This window comes from Mus musculus, chromosome 18 (genome assembly GCF_000001635.26).
Source record: "Mus musculus strain C57BL/6J chromosome 18, GRCm38.p6 C57BL/6J".
NCBI classification, from domain to species: Eukaryota; Metazoa; Chordata; class Mammalia; order Rodentia; family Muridae; genus Mus; species Mus musculus.
The window spans coordinates 53,200,949-53,220,874 of record NC_000084.6 but is presented as its reverse complement, the minus strand read 5'-3'; the positions used below and the strand labels follow the sequence as shown (position 1 = coordinate 53,220,874).

The window sequence follows — 19,926 nt, the reverse complement described above, 5'->3', positions numbered from 1 at the left end:
CCTAACGTGTTTATATACTCAAATAATTTATTACTAATATTTCACAAGTAATATCATTTTATTACTATAATCACAAAAATCATAATTTCTGTACAGGAATGTATAAGTGAACATTAATCAATGCATTGCTAATTTGCTTCATAATGAGGGTAAACACACTACAGAACATAAAAGAAAGAAGATTGTAAAATTTTCTGGCCTTGCAGTGCACTTTTTTAGTGCAAGTATTTAAGACACAATAGTGTTCAATTCAGCAAAATATTGCAGAATGTCATGCCACAGTCCACTTAATTCAAAGAAGGTCAGGACATGCAGCTTGTAATAAAATGTCAGCGCATATGTTTTTATATATAAAAAACCCACATGTAATTCATAAAATATAGAGTGGTTTATTTAGATGGTTTCTAGATGATCTCACTGGGGAATCCAATGTCTCCTTCACAGGGGTAAGGCTAGGCAATGGCTTTGGCTTCAGGTAGGAATGCCTCCCAGTACTTTATCAGCTGTGAGTGATAAGAAAAAGAGATATTTTCGTTAATCTTTTTTTACCATTTTAATGCATATATCTTTTTTTTAAAAATTATATACATAAGCAGCTAATACTAACTTAGTCTTTGTATACATTTATACATATAACTATATGTGAGAAGGTACCACTGTTAGCTCAGGCTGGCCTTAACTTTCAGGATTTTATGATGCCTCAGCTGTCTGCTGCTGGGATTACACTTGCAGAACCACACCTAGCCTATGCTTGATCTCTACTTTGTTTTTCAATGTGTTTTTTTCAGACACGTTCCCCTACCACATAGACCTGTCTGGCCTTGATTCTGTGGCAGTCCTGCCTGTGTCACTGTGCAGAGATTGGAGGTGTTCATCACCATGCCTGGCTACATATGGTTCTTAAATGGATCATTTCCCCACCAGATGTCTTATCAGCAGAAATAATATATAACCTACTTAAACATTACTCCTTGCTAAGTTAAAACATCTAGTCTTTATACTTCTTAGATATATGCAAAATTATACATAAAATATAGTTACTAGTTAAAAACTCGAAATTTACTTAATTACAATGACCATTTCTAACATAAAGCAAATCCTAATTTCTAGAATATTTACTTTTTATACTATTGCTCCTTAAGAGGACTGGGATAAAGGGCAGTGGTAGGGAGGCAACACTGAATAAGGAAGGAAAAGAGAGACTGGAAAAACCAGCTGCCAGTCTCTGGGTCATCTAAAGAACAGACTAACGGTACACTAAAAAGTGAATTTAAAGCAGCTTCTTTGGAAATAATTGTTTTCTGACTTAGTTTTTCATTTTGTTTTTCTAAAGATAGGCTTTCTTTGTGTATCCCTGGCTGTCCCAGACTGAATCTATAAACTAGGTTGGCCTTGAACTCAAGAGATCCATCTGCCTCTGCCAACTAAGTGCTGGGATTAAAGGTGTGTGCCACCACCACTTGGCAGTTAAATTTTAAAAATCGAGCTTTTTTTTACTCATTTGAAAATTGTATTATGAAATCCTGGTTGGCTTGAAACTTATTATTACTCAGAACAGGCTGGCCTCCAGGCTTCATGATTCTCCTCCCTGTGCGTCCTAAGCGCTGGGATCGCAGGCCTTCACCACAGTGCCTAGCTTGAGTTTGTATTACACAAACAAGTTTCTATTCTGTACATTTTAAAACTAACTAGAAGAATTATTTCTATTAAAAGACACTAAGTTATTTAATTTGTATATGCAAAATTCTATTTTTATAGACTTTAATGTATTATGAAAGCTAATGAAACAAATGCCAGTTATAGGTAGTATTCAAGCACCAAATATTCCAAATAAAACAAAATTACCAAACTACTACAAAGAAAAAACTATAAAACTTAGTTTTTAGTATAGGTTTCTATGCTGTGGTAGGGAGACATGGACTGGGAGCACCTACTCTATCAGCCTGCCTTGTCTGACAAGGAAGGGAATCCAGGGCTGTAAAGCCAGGGTCGTAGTTGCACCCTACAACCTCAACACTAGGCAGGCAGAGGCACCAGGATGGCAATTTCCAGGCTACCCTGGTATATATATAGAGAGAGCTCATCTCCAAAACAGAATGAATATCAAAGGGGAAAGCTATCTATGTGGTACTTGTTAAGTAAGATGTATTTGGTTTTATGTGCATGGGTGTTGAAGGCATGTGCACTATATGTGCACCTGGTATTCATTCCAGAAGGCTGGAAGAGGGTGTTGGATCCACGAGACCTGCAATGTGCATGCTGTGAACTGAACCTGGGTCCTCTCTAAGAACAGGAAGTGTTCTTAACCACTGATCTCTCTCCAGGCCCCTGTGACTTTTTATGGCCTAATATTGGGAGCAGTGTGTCTCTGTTCAGTAGAGGCAGACAGAGCTAGATGGTTTCCAGTTACTTTTGCATTTAGTCTACTTTTAATTTTCCCTCCAGTTTAAACACCTGTCATCTTTAAAATGACTCTTCAAGAAACCCCAGAAGCTATAAGGAAAATGAGCCTACCTGTTGCTGTGTTTGTACTAATGACTCCAAGTACTTGATGATAACAGCTTTAAAATCTTTCACTCGTTCTTTCTGTTAAAGTACAATACATTAAAAAAGGATATTAGTAGGAAATTACATTAAATTTTCCCACAGAGCTGAAGCAAAATTAAGGAAAGAACAAAATTATAATACATGCCTCAAATCTTCCCACTTCTTTTCGAATTGTTTTAGAGATCTGCTCAAAATCTCTCTCTCCTTGTTGTACTTTCGCCTCCCACTAAGGAAAACAAACAAGAGAAAAAATATGCTTATTTTTACCTGGAAAAAATATGTTTCTGTCATAATTACTCATCTAATTTAACCAAAATGGCTAAAGGAACCGAGAAAGTTCATATTAGAAAACCCAATTTAACTTAATCCAGTCACGTATCTAGAACCTGAGCTAAGTTCAGTGGGCACAGCATGTGTGCAAGCATGAGGGTCAGAATTAGATCTCTAGCACCCACTCAGATGCAGGGTGGGCATGACAGCTGCCCGTAGTCCCAGTGGACCCTGCAGGCAGACAGAGGAAAGCTGGCTAGCTAGACAAGTGAAATCAGCGAGTTCTGGGTTCAAGTGAAAGATCCCGACTCAATTCACAAGGCAGAAAGTGATGGAGTAAGACACCCAACATGAAACTTTGCCATCCATATGCATGCACACATTATGTCCATGCACATACACTTATGCCCACACATACGCATATATGCACACCCCACACACGCACAGAAAAAGTGTACTTCACTTTCTAGTGGTAGATATACATGTTAGCTTAAATTCTATTAATAACTCATCACTACATTTACTTAAGACTAGAATATTTCAATGTTTAATGGCCTATAGTGTCCTGCCAGGTATGGTAGCTCTCTCTATAATTCCCACTTTGTGAAAGAGGGTGTAGGAGGACTCCCATGCTGGCCAATGGTTGGATCCTGTCTCAAAAGCAGCAAAATAAAGATCCACCTAACAAATACCTACTAGATGCAACTGGAGGGATTGTGAGTATAAAGCTCACTAACAAACTGTTACACATTTCAAAACATGTCAACAATATGAATTCCAACAACACGTTTATTCATGTGCTCATGGAAATTCCTCAATATATGACAAACAAAAACATTTTGCAATAGTAAAATGACTAGGTTTTCTTCAAGTGGAACTATTTATTATCTACTGAAGATTCATCAATAATCACTAAATTCAGAATGGTAACAACAAAATATGACTAGTGACCAATGAAACAGCTAAAATAAATATTTAAGCAATGAAATGGTATTCCCACTCCGTAACCAAAGCACTGGTTCATACTCTGCAAAGAGCAGGTGTACTTAGTTGTAGTAATATAAAGGTTGTCCTACCTCTTCAATTTCCTTATTGAAGCATGGCAAAAAAAGTGTATAAATTATAATAAACTTATACAAATTTATTAAAACACCATATATAATACATATATATGGGGATAATATCGCCCAGAGAATGAAATGTGGATAGTCTACCTTTAAAACCATTTTTAGATACAAAACGAATAACCATCTGAAATCAAAACCATTTGAAAGGAGGACATGTAGAAAATGTGAAGGTTAATGTGTGATTTCTTCCTTGCATGCTTCTTCACTCATTTCATAGTCACATGAGATAACAAAGGGCTCTGCAGACTTTAATCATGATAAAATGTTAAATACTTCTCACTATCTCATATAATTCATAAAAATAGGAAGAAATAGCCAAGTGCTGAATGATTCAGAAAAAATGAGAATTATGCATATATGAATGACATGAAAAATCTGAGTAAAGAAATAAAGTATTATTAATTACCTCTCTTATCTCGTTTTTAGCTTGTTGAATTTTATCTGGCTTGTTAGCAACCATCATTTTTGCCTCAGTTTCACGTTTTTTGAGCAAGGTAATTTGAGCATCTTCCCATTTCTGCCAGCACTTCATCCGATGGTCAAACACACCCTGTAAGTGGATGGCATAAGGCTATTACGCAACATTGTAAAATACTCTCATTACAATATAAGCATAATAATACTGAAATTTATAAAGCCAAGTATTTAAATGTTACCCTGGTGTGTGGAGACAATGAAAATATGCATGCCAATAGCAATTTCTCTAGCTTTTAGGGTTTTAAATATGGCTTGCATTAAGATGTAAAAGAGTTATATAGTCTAAAAAAAGATGTATTTAATGAAAATATACTGGTGTACATTAGAAGTTCTTCTATTGAACACTATATAAGACAGATTTATATGCTGGAAAAACAGAATTTGAAAATATAAAGAAACTAGGCAGTGTCGTCTTACACCTTTAATCCCAGAACTGGGGGCGTGGGGGGTGGGGTGAGGTGAGCAGATGCAGGTGTATTTTTTGTGAGAGCAAGGCCAGTCCAGTCTACAGATCGATTCCCAGTATAGCCAAGGCTACAGAGGGAAAAAAAAAAAGATAAAATGGGCCAAACCAGGCCCATCCTTCTAATCCCAGTACCAGGAGACAGAGGCAGGAGGACTGTTGTTAAGTGTGAGACCAAGTAACAGGAAGTGAAGTGAAAACTGTCATAGATGACGCCAACAGAATAAAACGCAAATAATAAGACAGTAAAGGCCTAACAAAACGAGGAAGATGCTGAGTCCTGTACATGGTGAAAGGGGTCCAAAAAACACAACTAAAAGGCAGAACTAAATGGAAACTGACACACAGACTCCACCAGAACAAGTCAACCACATCTCCAGCTTATTTTCAATGGGCCTGTCAGAGTAAAACCACGAGATTAAAGAAGTGAAATACAGATATAGGAGTGCAACTAGGGTGTCTCCAAAAAGAAAACCAATAGACAGTGTGGGAAAATCCACTATGAATTTCTTTCCTAGCTTGATGTTGGGGGTATATCAACATTATTTTAAATATATACTAACTCAACAAATGAGCCAAGTATTAACAAACTAGGTGAATCAAAAAGTATTATGCCAGAGATATTTCAATTTTAAAACATATTTTAATCAAGAAGCAGTAAATAGCTAGGTGTTATGGTTCATGCTTGTAATCCCAAATGGGGGCAGAGGCAAGAGAGCTCAAGGCTACCCTGAGCTTGACCCTGCCTTAGAAAAACAAAACAAAAACCGAACATCAGGTACCAGGGCCTACCTAAAGACTCCTCATTCCAAGTCTGACCTTGTGTCTAGGAAGCCCCTTTTGTACAGGGCACCTCTGTAGTGCGCGCTAATAATCTTCACAGTACTCCTGGACTCAAATTATGATCTTATTCATGCCATCTTGACAGGAATATAAACAGAAGGCCAGTTACTATCAAGTAGCTATAAGAGATAGGCATGACTTATTTTTAAGGGAAGTGGGTAAAAAGAAATTAACAATTCCAACAAAGAGAGGGCTGGGTGTGGCTGGGTGTGGCTAGGTGGTAGAGGAAGCTCGGGGACTGGAGTTTTTTAGAGCACTCCATATACATATAAAGGAAAGTGTGAACATAGCTCCGGAAGCTATGTAAGATGCAGGAGGAGCAGGAGGGGCAGGAGGAGCAGGAGGAACAGCAGGAACAGCAGGAGGAACAGGAGGAACAGGAGGAGCAGGAGGAGCAGGAGGAGCAGGAGGAGGAGCAGGAGGGGCAGGAGGAGCAGGAGCAGCAGGAGGAGCAGGAGGAACAGGAGGAGCAGGAGGAGCAGGAGGAGGAGCAGGAGGAAGAGGAGGAGGAACAGGAGGAAGAGGAGGAGGAGGAGCAGGAGGAGGAGCAGGAGGAGGAGCAGGAGGAGGAGCAGGAGGAACAGGAGGAGGAGGAGGAACAGGAGGAGCAGGAGGAGCAGGAGGAGGAGCAGGAGGAACAGGAGGAGCAGGAGGAGCAGGAGGAGCAGGAGGAGGAGGAGGAGGAGCAGGAGGAACAGGAGGAGCAGGAGGAACAGGAGGAGCAGGAGGAGCAGGAGGAACAGGAGGAGCAGGAGGAACAGGAGGAGCAGGAGGAACAGGAGGAGCAGGAGGAGCAGGAGGAGGAGCAGGAGGAACAGGAGGAGGAGGAGGAGGAGGAGCAGGAGGAGCAGGAGGAGCAGGAGGAGCAGGAGGAGCAGGAGGAGGAACAGGAGGAGGAGGAGCAGGAGGAACAGGAGGGGCAGGAGGAACAGGAGGAACAGGAGGAGCAGGAGGAGCAGGAGGAGGAGCAGGAGGAGGAGCAGGAGGAACAGGAGGAGGAGGAGCAGGAGGATCAGGAGGAGCAGGAGGAGCAGGAGGAGGAGCAGGAGGAACAGGAGGAGCAGGAGGAGCAGGAGGAGCAGGAGGAGCAGCAGGAGGAACAGGAGGAGGAACAGGAGGAGCAGGAGGAGGAGGAGGAGCAGGAGGAGGAGGAGCAGCAGGAGGAACAGGAGGAGCAGGAGGAGCAGGAGGAACAGGAGGAGCAGGAGGGTCAGCAGAAGCAGAAGCAGCGGTTACCACCTGGTATGGTGGGGTAAGCCTTCTGGTGGCAGAAGCAGGCAGATCTCTCTGAGTTCAAGGCCAGCCTGGTTTATATAATGAGTTCCAGGATAGCCAGGGATACAAAGTGAGACCCTGTTTCAATACAAATGAACAAACAAAAAAGTGAAAAAACAGGACCTAGAGATGGCACAGGGTTTAAGACTTTGCTGCTCTAGCAGAGGACCTGAATTTGGTTCCTAACACCCACACAGTGGCTCACAACTGTCTGCTACTCCAGTTTTATGGCATCTAATGGTCTCTTCTGACCCCACAGACATCAGGCACCAGGCATGCACCTGGTAAACCCGAATACATATGAGTAAAACACTCATACATATAAAAAATAAAAATAAATCAATTTTTTTAAAAAAATGAAAAAGAGAAACAAAGATAAGGGAGGGAGGAAGATAGCAACGGGACTATAAACACAAAAGCTATCATTAGGCTGATAAAAAGGAATATGTAATAGTTGTATAAAATAAAATTGAATTTCATATCTGCAATAATTCTACTTCTACAAATTTTACATCAAAATAGCTACTGTCAAAATACTTTGTAACCCTGAAGCCTGAATTGCTTGAATAAGCATGGGTTTTCTTCCCAGCATTATGTTGTTATAAGTACTCATTTTGAAGTCATTTTTATGTAGTACTGCAGTATAAGATTTGCACACTTAAATGTATATATCTAATAGAAAACCAAATGAGTGTGATTGTGTGGGTGTGCATGTGTGTGATGATGTGTAATCCTGACTGGCCTAGAATTTACTATGTAGACCAGGCTAGCTCTGAACATGTATGTGACCCTCCTGCATCTGCTAGCCAGGTGGTAGCGTTACAGGCAATTCCTATCATGTTTAGTCTAAATTATTTCTAAAGCAAATGGCTTAAATAACAAGAATGTGAGAAGACTTGTAGAATAGGGCTTACTTTCACTGCAGCAATGAGACGAATGTAGTCACTAAGAAGTTCTGAGAACATGTAAAAGTCAGCAAAAGCTTGCTCTTGATGTAACTGGTCTATCTTCTCCTCAACCTCTGCCAGCTGAGACAAAGCTCTAGAGAGCGCAGTGTGGTCCTCAGAATTACCTAGCATGGCAGCACTCTTAGCAAAGGCGGCTGTGTTGGCTGAAAGTTCTGAAATTAAAAAAAGACAAAAAAAAAAAAAAAAGCATTTAGTATTTGCTAGTAAAATTTTAACACTATGTGCTTTTCTCTAAATTTTATTTATTCATGAATTAAAATTTAAATGTATGAGTTATTTTAAATTAATATGAGACAGTCAATAAACTGCTTTGGACATAGATGCTCAGAAGCACCACTGCTGTATGGAGTGACCTGTGTTTACATTCAGTCCCAGCATAGCCCCACCAAAATAGATTCACAGATTGTATCTTCAGATTGTGAACCGTGTCTGAATAATTCAATAACGTGCCTTTCCCTTTCACACTGAATTACTCATTTATTGTCTTCTGCATTCTGTTGAATACGTAAATGTACTTCTCATATAGAAAGAATAAGCATAAAAATGAATAGGGCTGGAGAGATGGCTCTGAGGTCAAAAATTTATCCTGGTGTTCTGGAGAGCCTAAGTTTGCAAACCCACACACTGGAATACAGAAGTACATAAAAATAAGGATAATATTTTTTTTTAAATCACAAATAATTCATACTATAATCTTTGGCATTTGAATATTTGTCAATGAGGATAATATCTCAAGTCTTATTTTTATTTATTTTTTAAAAAATTTTACATCTCAATTTTTAATAAGATACCCAGAAAGAAAAAAGGTATGCTTGTACATACAACTTATTATCAGTTTAAGTCCTTTTCTATTTGTTGTGCAATAATGCTAAGAATTAAATGAGATTTTTGTTTTTGTTTTTTTGAGACATGAGCTAACCTGGAACTCATTTAGTCCAGGCTGCCCTCAAACTCACATCATTCTCCAATAATAATTCCTAGATTATTTTTAACACAACCATTTCAGACATTTCAAACGAAGAAAAAGTCATGATTTAACGGCTACTGACAATGACTAAGTTACATTTTCTGGAAACTATTCTGTTGCTGCATTGTATATGATTTCTTTTTTAAAATATCCAAAGCCAACTTCCTAAGAGATACATAATATAAACAATAAAGTTAAAACAAACTATTATATAGAAATAACTATCATATGGAGGTTGGAGAGATGGCCCAGTGGTTAAGAGCACTGACTGCTCTTCCAGAGGATCCAGGTTCAATTCTCAGCCCCCACATGGCAGCTCACATGTCTGTAACTCTGGTTTGGGGCATCTGGCACCCTTGCACAGACATGCAGATAAAACAACAATGCACATGAAATAAAAACTAAAAAAGAAACTTAAGAAAAAAATTTATCACACAAGTAATTAGTTTTGTTACCATGCCCCTAATGAAATCTATTAAGCATTATGTCACATAGTATCTTAGAAAACCATTGTGAAGAGTTTTGAACTCTAAAAATACTCCATACCAAAGTCAAAGAAAGAAAAACAAACAAAAGTCTAACACCAAAACTTTGTGGGCTAAAAAATTTCAACTCAAATTTCCTATGAGCTTTTCACTCCCCAACAGCTGGTTGAGCTTTTGTATTTTTCAGTTTCTAGGCTAGGCTGGCCTGGAACTTCCTATAGAGAGAGAGGATGGCCCTGAACTCCTGACTGCCTGCTTTATGTGATGCTGGAGCTCAAGCCCAGCTTCTGCATGTCAGACAAGAGCTACCAAGACATCTCCAGCCCCGAAATACTGTAAAAAGAGGAGCAAAATAATACAGTACAAATACTTACATAGCACTCAACCAAATGAGTAATAATTTTAATTTGAATTAAAATAGTTTTACAAGCTCTTACTTTTTCTAATTTTAAGCTAGAAGTCAGATCAAAATACAGTGGAAAAATTTAAATGATATTGAACAAATCCTCTTTTTCTGTTTTGAGACAGCCTAGCGTCAGACTCCTGGCAGGTCTGCTTCAGCTGCCCCCGTGCAGCCCAGGCAGCAGGGCATCCTCTGAGACTGTTGTTCTTCCTTTCTACAGTCACTTCAGAATACGCATTTTAACACGGCTAACAAACCTTTTCTATGACAGACCAAGGCTTCAACACTGGCATGAAGTTTCCGAAGTTGCTGGTCAAGATTCTCAAATTGCTGTTGCTTTTCTTCAAACCACTAAGAAAAAAAAGTGAAAAATGGAGCTAATTTAGGACGAACAAACCATTGTAAATTAGGTTACCAATAGCAAGCTACCTTCCTTGTTTTAGAACAGCAAATTAGCCATATATAACCACGGTGGTCAACTGATGTAGCTGAGAACTGAACTCAATAAGCAAATTAATATCCTATTTTCTGCTTGTACAGCTTTAAAACGCAATTGTTGGGCTCATTAATTCATTTCATTATTCAAGTCGAAAAATCAGCTCTTACTGCATCCGATTCATTCATCTTGATTGTCATTTTGTTGACAGCGTCGGCAGCCTTGTTCACCATCCTCAATATTCCTGCTCCACTCAGAGCCTGCGTATTAACTGCTCTCGGCAGCTGGAATTGAATGACAAATAAGGGCAAACAAACCGGTTAAAAGCCTGGAGATTTAACTGGGCACAAAAGGGACCCCCTCCCAAAATAAAGAGAAGAGAGAGAAGAAAAGAGAAAAGAGGCTGTATTTTCTTCACCCTCACACATTTCAACAGTGAGATCTAATTTCTCAAATGCACTACTTGTACATTCTCAAAGGAAAACTTAAAAAATGGACTTTCCATTGCTTTTCTTCTGCACGTTTACATTTAGATAGAACAAACACTGTTTGTCAAAACACATTAAGAAACTGCCGGACTCTAACACAGCCACCTGTCTCGGAGCACAAGCTGCTGGCGAGCAGAGGTGCTCACTGTGAAGGCGTGCTCATGAGCTTCTAGAAAACTCTGAGACTCAAGCCAAGGTTTTTTTTTTTTTTAAATCGCAAACAATAACAATTAGGGCAGCAACAGAAAAATTATTTCTCATCTATTTGAGTAAAACCAGTTTAAATTCTTCAAAAAAGGAACTGTCCATCCTCTATTACTAAAAGAAGGTATTTGCAAGTTAACCGACACCAAAAGTCCCCAAGCATGGTTTTCCTACGTCCACTGAAGTAATTATTTACTGACGATCTAATCTTGTATTAGTTATAGCAAATATGAATGAGCAAATTTCAAGTGGAAATACCTCTGAGCTTTCCAAAAACTGCCTTAAGTCAGGATCCTGAAGCAATGTCGGATGCTTTACTGTTCTCTGAAGATACCTATATTCAAGAGTTGAATTGATCCTATTTTAGTACCATGTTAAATTGTGTTTCAACAAAAGAATAAAAATAATCAAGTAAAAGTATCTTTAATTTATCTATTAGTCTACACTCATTATAATAATCTAGAATTTTATACAGTTGAACAGAGCATGGTGGTACAGACCTTGATACCAGAATTTGGTAGGCAGAGGCAAGTAGAATTTTTTGAGTTTGAGTCCATACTGGTCTACTCAGCAAGTTCTAGACCCAGCTAGGTCTACATATGAGACCCTATTTCAGGGGGTGGGAAGAGGAGAGACTTTAAAGAATCAAATACAAAGTTTTGGTCATTTAAAAAAGTATTTATTTTGGGGCTGGAGCAGTTAAGAGCACTGACTACTCTTCCAGAGATCCTGAGTCCAATTCCCATCAACCACATGGTGGCTCACAACCATCTGTAATGGGATCTGATGTCCTCTTCTGGTGTGTCTAAAGACAGCGACAGTGTACTCACATACATGAAATAAATAAATCTTAAAGAAATGTATTTTTATTTTATATGTATGTGTACGTGACTACATGTGCACATATGTGCCTGGTGCCAATGAAGGCCAAACCTGGACTCAGTGGCAGTTGAGAGCCACTATGTAGGTACTGGGAACAAACCCAGGTCCTCTGCAAGAACAGCAAGTACTCTCAGCCTGAGAGCTACCTCTCTAGCCTCTTGGTTCATCTTTTGAAAGGGAGACAGAGTAAATACTTTATCTCACTAGGACAATTTAGTTACAAAAGAATATATGAATTATGAGCTTGTGTAACAATGTTTCTTTAGACAAAATTATGTTTCCAGTTATAATTTTAGAGAATTAAGTTAATATACCACTATGTATATTTTCTTCTCAACAAGTATAATTACTACTATCTCTAAAATGGGAAACTGCCTATCAATATTTCTTGTTGGTAGATTTAAACAATCAGGTTTTGGTCCTTGGTTCTGATTCAATAAGGACTAAATTTTCTTCAACAATTCCTCTTTTTTTCTTTAAACAAGTTCTCATTGGCAGCCCAGACTGATCTTATCTTACATTTGCTATCCTCCTTTGAAAGCCTACCAAGGGCTGAGGAAGTAAAAAAGAGGTGGTCAGTGGTGGCTCAGATCTGCTTTAAGCAGAAGAAATTGAGAAGAATCACTTGAGTTTTCTAGTTTCTACTTGTGTGCTTAGATAAAGCAAAACAAAGACAGCTGCATCAAATCCTTAAGATGAATAGAGTTAAATATAATTCTCCTAAATTCAATGTCAACAAAATGAGAGATTAGGAATGCAAAAACTCTGGGTCTTAGATGACAATCACCTGTTTATTTAGCAGACATTTGCTGAGCAGTGAATACATGTTATTTATATGTCCTAGAATCCATCAGCATGCAAAGGTTATTAGTATCTCTTCCTTTATGGAATATAAATTTGGTACTAGAAGACAGATACTAACCTATAAACACAACAATCACATAAATTACATAATCTATAATATAGGACAAGTCCCATGAGAAAAGAAGAAAGAATGGGGCACATGGGACCAAGTATATAAGATGCGCTCCGTGCCAATTTTGAGAGGTACGATGAAGCCAGTTGTCAGAACAGGCTTTACTTGAATATTTCAACACCGAAAAGGATAATGAGCTATAAACGGGTAAAAGTTAGACATGCCTCAGATTCCAAACCAAATGGTCACTGTGGCTCAGAGCAAAGTGGGGACCAAAGAGACATGAGAGATACGGTAACAACAGAATGAATGAGCAGTGCAGGTCAGATAGGGATCTGTAGTCAATTCTAAGAACTTTAGTTTTATTGAATACAATTAGGACTAGGGGCTAGTGCAAGCTGCTCTCGGGTGGCTTTGTTTGTTTTTGAAACTGTCTCATGCAGCCCAGGCTGTGTTTTAACGGGATTATTCTATACATGCTGTATTTAAGGGAGGGTGGGAAGAAGGAAGGAAGGGAGAAGGAGAGGGGGAGAAGGATGGGGAGGTAGGGGAGAATTGCCAAGAATGAAATAACCACGGAGCCCACTAGGAGAACAGGTCGCTAAATTAAGCCTTTGGATTACTAGCCATTAGAATGAGAGTCCAAGCTTTCGAAGCAATAGAACTTCCCGGGGAATAAGAGATCCCTAGAGAGTGATCTACTTCCAAATTCACTGATGTGAAAGCATAGGATTAATAAATCTATCTTATCTGTCTGGGTCTTGCAAATGAACGTTTAAGTGCTTGGAGTGAACACTGATCCTACCCAATTCATCAGAGATAAGTGTTCACTTAAGTTACACTTCTTGCACAGGTCACATAGGTATTGTAGTGCAGGACAGATTTCAAATGGAAAGTCATTGTGCATCACACCTCTCCATGTCTGTCTGTACATGTGTGGATTAAGATACACGTGCTTGCGTTTTACATTGTATTTTTTTAAGGTAGCCCAGGCTAGCATCCAAGATGTAGCAATCCTCCTGCCTCACTCAGACTCCCAAGTAGGATTACTGGTATGAATCAAAATGCCCACCTAATAAACTCTTACACACTACTCTAATACTCTTAATAAAATTCTATCTATAAACCTACCAATTCCACTTAAGGTGGCGTTCAACAAGTCATGTTTATCAGTAAAGAGTATGGAAGAGGGGACGAATTAGAACAAATTTTGACAACATGGGAATGTCATAATAATACCCACTTTGTATGCCCACCTAAGAACTAATTTTCAGATAAGCAAAGGAAACTTTTAAGGGACTAATGAAATTAGATCAAGATAATTTGAATCAAATAACCATATAGACTATATGGTACACTATAACTAGAAGAATAATGAAGCATCAAATCCCAAGACCTTGGCAGGACAAATCTTTGGGTAAGTGCATGCTGGCCAAAATGTTTCAAACTTCCTCATAGGGCAGAGTGGTGCACAAACAACTTGATGCCAGTACTTGGGAGGCAGAGACAGGCAGATCTTCCAGTTTGAGGCTAGTCTGGTCTACAGAGTGAGTTCCAGTACCGCCAGGGTTACACAGAGAAACCCTGTCTCAACACACACACACACACACACACACACACACACACACCCACACACACACACACACACCAAATACTTATCTTACAACACAATCAATTCCAATGTTTACTTAAATGTCTGATACAATTTAAATAATTCTAAATAACTAGATTCTTTAAACATTAGCTTTTATTTTTTATTTTTAAACTTTTTTCTTTAAAGATTCATTTATTGTTATATGTAAGTACACTGTAGCTGTCTTCAGACACACCAGAAGAGGGAGTCAGATCTCATTACAGATGGTTGTGAGCCACCATGTGGTGGCTGGGACTTGAACTCGAGACCTTCAGAAGAGCAATCAGTGCTCTTAACTGCTGAGCCATCTCGCCAGCCTCCTGTTTTTAAACTTTGAAGTGCTCTTCACTAAGGAGCTACCTCTCCAGTGCTCTTTAGCTTTTTTAAAAATGGAATATGTTTAACTTGACTTTTCTAGGGGATTTTCTTAAAATGTAAACAATTTACTACTAAATAAGAAGTTGTCTCAAAAACAGGTCTAAAAATTAAATTGTATCATGAAGATATATATGCATACAAACACAAAGACATACACAATCCTAAAGGCTACCAACCTAAGTCACTGATAAGGCAGAAGATAAAATGAAGACCAGACAAAATTAACTATGGTATTAGAAAGTGGTAAAGCCTCAGAGAACCAGTGTCATAGTTCACGATTTTAATCTCACTACTCAGAAGAAAGAGACAGCCAGATCTCTGTGAATTTGAGGCCAACTTGGTCTACATAGTGAGTTCCAGACCAGCCAGGACTACACAATAAAACCCTGTCTCAAAAACAAACAGCAAACAAATAAACAAAAAGCTTCGCTGTACTTCTCTGATAGTCTCACCTGTGTTTTCTTTTTCTTTTTTTTTTTTTCCATTTTTTATTAGGTATTTCGCTCATTTACATTTGCAATGCTATACCAAAAGTCCCCCATAGCCACCCACCCCCTCTCCCCTACCCACCCACTCCCCTTTTATGGCCCTGGCGTTCCCCTGTACTGGGGGCATATAAAGTTTGCGTGTCCAATGGGCCTCTCTTTCCAGTGATGGCCGACTAGGCCATCTTTTGATGCATATGCAGCTAGAGTCAAGAGCTCCGGGGTACTGGTTAGTTCATAATGTTGTTCCACCTATAGGGTTGCAGATCCCTTTAGCTTCTTTGGTACTTTCTCTAGCTCCTTCATTGGGGGCCATGTGATCCATCCAATAGCCGACTGTGAGCATCCACTTCTATGTTTGCTAGGCCCAGGCATACTCTGACAAGAGACAGCTATATCAGGGTCCTTTCAGCATAATCTTGCTAGTGTATGCAATGGTGTCAGCATTTGGAAGCTGATTATGGGATGGATCCCCGGATATGCTAGTCTCTACATGGTCCATCCTTTTATCTCAGCTCCAAACTTTGTCTCTGTAACTCCTTCCAAGGGTGTTTTGTTCCCACTTCTAAGGAGGGGCATAGTGTTCACACTTCAGTCTTCATTTTTCTTGAGTTTCATGTGTTTAGGAAATTGTATCTTATATCTTGGGTATCTTAGGTTTTAGGCTAATATCCACTTATCAGTGAGTACATATTGTGTGAGTTCCTTTGTGAATGTGTTACCTCACTCAGGATGATGCCCTCCAGGTCCATCCATTTGGCTAGGAATTTCATAAATTCATTCTTTTTAATAGCTGAGTAGTACTCCATTGTGTAGATGTACCACATTTTCTGTATCCATTCCTCTGTTGAGGGGCATCTGGGTTCCTTCCAGCTTCTGGCTATTATAAATAAGGCTGCTATGAACATAGTGGAGCATGTGTCCTTCTTACCAGTTGGGGCATCTTCTGGATATATGCCCAGGAGAGGTATTGCTGGATCCTCCGGTAGTACTATATCCAGTTTTCTGAGGAACCGCCAGACTGATTTCCATAGTGGTTGTACAAGCCTGCAATCCCACCAACAATGAAGGAGTGTTCCTCTTTCTCCACATCCACGCCAGCATCTGCTGTCACCTGAATTTTTGATCTTAGCCATTCTGACTGGTGTGAGGTGGAATCTCAGGGTTGTTTTGATTTGCATTTCCCTGATGATTAAGGATCACCTGTGTTTTCACATTTCCGCACAGTAAGAAAGTATTATATGTTAAGATGCAGGAGGTAGGAATATTCCCACCCTTTTAGCCTGCCTTTAATCCCAGTACTGTGGTAGGCAGAGAGAGGCTGATCTTTATGTGCCAACCAGGACTACACAGTAAGACCTTGTCTCAAAAAGGAAAGAAGAAAAGCAAGCCTTGAGATCTACAGGACATGTATAATTATGTACTCTAAAGGAAGGTAGACCAGAACGTACTTACTCTTCTTTAACTGAATCTAAGCAAGGAGTAATATTACTCCTTTAAAGTTCCTTATTACTTATTTAAAGTTACTCTTTACTTAAAGTCAGTCTTAAATACACGACAATGACAAGGCACACATGAGCAGTTTTCACAGTTTAACAATGCTTATATCAAATAATCTACAGTTGTTGTTCTTGGAGAGGACCCAGGTCTGTTTCCCAGCACCCACACAGTGGTTCACAAACATCTGTTAACTCCAATTTCAGGAGATCCAACCCCCTCTTCTGACGTTCACGGGCACCAAGCTTGCATGTAGTACACATAGCACATATTCAGGCAAAACACTCACATACATTAAAATAAACAAATCTAATTTAAAAAAATCAATTTAGGCCGGGTGGTGGTGGCGCACGCCTTTAATCCCAGCACTTGGGAGGCAGAGGCAGGCGGATCTCTGAGTTCGACGCCAGCCTGGTCTACAAAGTGAGTTCCAGGACAGCCAAGGCTACACAGAGAAACCCTGTCTCGAAAAAAAAAATCAATTTAGACAAACTATAAATTATTAAAACAGAAGGTTAAGTATGGCATAATTAGAACAGTAGATTAATATAGCATAGCTTCCTAAGAATCTAAATAATTTCTATCTGTTACATTTGGGGAAGGGCAGTGCTAAGGGCATGGCTCAGGCCCCCGAAATGTTATATAAGCATTTCTCCATGGAGGCCCAGTCTCCTCTCTGTCGTTTATATTTTGAGACTGGGTCCTTCTATATAGCACAAGACATAAGTCCTCCTGCTAGTCTATGAATACTGGAACTGTAGGAGTGCACACCATACATGGCTTCTCCTCACACTCTATCAGGTGTTCTGCAAGCACAATTTTCATGTTTCCCTCTTACAACTACAGGCACCTTTTAGAGATTTTGGTTATTATGACATAACCCTGACATCAATTCATTCATTCTTTTATTTTCTTGCTTCTCGCATGATACAGAACAGATGTCATGCTATTAGACTACAAAGCTGCAGAGTAATAAAGGCGTAGCAAAAGTGGTGCTGTAACTCGGATTACCTCTCCAGTGCCGCTCTTCGTTTTTCTACAAACTCAGTGGATGATGAATCTTCTTTACCTACTTTGACCTTGGTCATACCTTTGAAGAAGTTGGAGGAGATTTGTAAGAAACAGACCATCATAATTTCTTCATAATGAAAATATACTTTTCAAGTTGACAGTAATGACCCTGTGCTGGTACTGGGACCTTACTTAAAGAGTAAGGCATTTTGAAGAATCACGTCCCATGATATGTTAATATCTCTAATGAATAAATATGTATGGCAGGAACATGCAAACAAAGCACAACTTGAGCTATATTTGTGGGTTTTGAACTTATACAAAAGCTTACATAAAAATTTCATAACTTGTGATATTCCATACTTTAAGAACAAAAAATGTTTTTATATCCCAAGAGTATTTTCTCCCTAATTCTGGGACTTGAACCCAAGGCCTCATGAATGCTAGATAAGTAAGTATTCTATCTCTGACCTAGATCTCCAGCTTAATTTTCTTCTACATTTCTTTTTTAAAAGATTTTATTATTTACTTCTGTATATGCCTTTTGTTATGTGCACATGCATATAGGTGTTGAAGAAGCCAGATGAGGACATCACATCCTCTAGAACTGGAGTTACAGGCAGTTGTAAGATGCCCAATATTGGTCCTGGGTAGCAAACTCCAGCTTTTAGCAAATGTAGCAACTACTCTTAACTGCTAAGCCATTACTTAGGCTCCATTCTTATATTTGAACATATAAAATGGAGTTAAAAAACTATAGTCAATGAAGGTCTTTATGGGATGATGAAATGTGTTAGATGTAATTAATGAGTTCGTTAAATGCTTTCCCTGTGCAGAGCTAGCATGTTTGCATTTGTCACAACTAGGTAGGCTGTTTTGGTCATTTCGTCTGTGTTTCATAGAGTCAAGGTCTCATCTGTGTAGCTTTGGCTGACCTGGATCTCATGATCCTCTTGCTTAAGGCCCCCCAGTGCTGGCATAATAAAAATGCACTCGGGGCTGGCGAGATGGCTCAGCGGGTAAGAGCACTGACTACTCTTCTGAAGGTCCTGAGTTCAAATCCCAGCAACCACACGGTGGCTCACATCCACCCATAATGGGATCTAATGCCCTCTTCTGGTGTGTCTGAAGTCAGCTACAGTGTACTTATGTATAATAACAAATCTTTGGGCCTGAGCAAGCAGAGTTGACAGAACCGAGCAGAGGACCTAAAATTCAATTCCCAACAACCACACAAAGGCTCACAATCACCTGTACAGCTACAGTGTACTCTCATACATAAAATAAATCTTAAAAAAAAAAAGCACTCTTGTGCCAGGCTGTTCCTTTTCTAATAGTTCAGAAAGAATTGTGTTTTTATCTCAACTAAAGTTAATACAGACTCCTTTCAATAGCAATTACATCTTCCCAGGAAACTCCTATTTGTAATCTGCCATCTCACTAGATATATTACTTTAAAAATCTGCACATCGGGCTGGTGAGATGGCTCAGTGGGTAAGAGCACCCGACTGCTCTTCTGAAAGGTCCAGAGTTCAAATCCCAGCAACCACATGGTGGCTCACAACCATCCATAACAAGATCTGACTCCCTCTTCTGGTGTGTCTGAAGACAGCTACAGTGTACTTACATATAATAAATAAATCTTTTTAAAAAATTAAAAAAAAAAATCTGCACATCTACACAAGTGTGGTGGCAGATGGCTATAATCCCAGAACTTGAGAGAATGAGGTGGTTGGATTGTGAGTTTGAGGCCAGCCTGGGCTAGACAGCAAGAACTTTGATAATAAATGAATGCATACATGCATACATAAAGTGAACAAGCAAAGAAACTGGGCATGGTGGGCCACACCTATAATTTGAACATTTTTGGAGGCATAAGAGGATCAACAGGTCAGGGTTACCCCCCACAACACACTGGATTTCAGGCCAATCTGAGCTATATGAGACCCTATTATTTTTTAGAGAATATATATTAATTCAAAAGTTGTCAATAATATATGGTGTTGTGAAACACATAATTGCTTCTTTACTAGCTAGAGTCCAGAAACTTTAAAAATTAATCTGCTAGTTACCTTTAAGTATTCACAATTTTTGGAGGAAACTTTTATTTGGCTTTATATTATCCTACCCGACTATATGCACATGTATACACATGCATATAAACAGATATG

General features: G+C 39.2%; 1 protein-coding gene across 3 annotated transcripts in view; it reads right to left on the bottom strand.

The window, feature by feature from the left end:
• Snx2 (sorting nexin 2) overlaps positions 9–19,926 on the bottom strand; it is a 44,575-nt gene continuing 24,657 nt past the window's right edge. Inside the window, exons 7-16 of one of the 3 annotated variants that reach the window (NM_001357463.1) lie at positions 17,756–17,834; positions 11,212–11,287; positions 10,432–10,545; positions 10,083–10,176; positions 7,917–8,122; positions 4,351–4,494; positions 3,894–3,905; positions 2,693–2,773; positions 2,515–2,586; positions 9–503 (exon numbers count right to left, since the gene is read on the bottom strand). In NM_001357463.1, coding sequence (NP_001344392.1) covers positions 453–503; positions 2,515–2,586; positions 2,693–2,773; positions 3,894–3,905; positions 4,351–4,494; positions 7,917–8,122; positions 10,083–10,176; positions 10,432–10,545; positions 11,212–11,287; positions 17,756–17,834 — 929 coding nt within the window. In that variant the 3' untranslated portion in view covers positions 9–452. The remainder of the gene's footprint in view (positions 504–2,514; positions 2,587–2,692; positions 2,774–3,893; positions 3,906–4,350; positions 4,495–7,916; positions 8,123–10,082; positions 10,177–10,431; positions 10,546–11,211; positions 11,288–17,755; positions 17,835–19,926) is intronic. The other 2 variants (XM_030250577.1, NM_026386.2) reach the window with 2 other exon arrangements.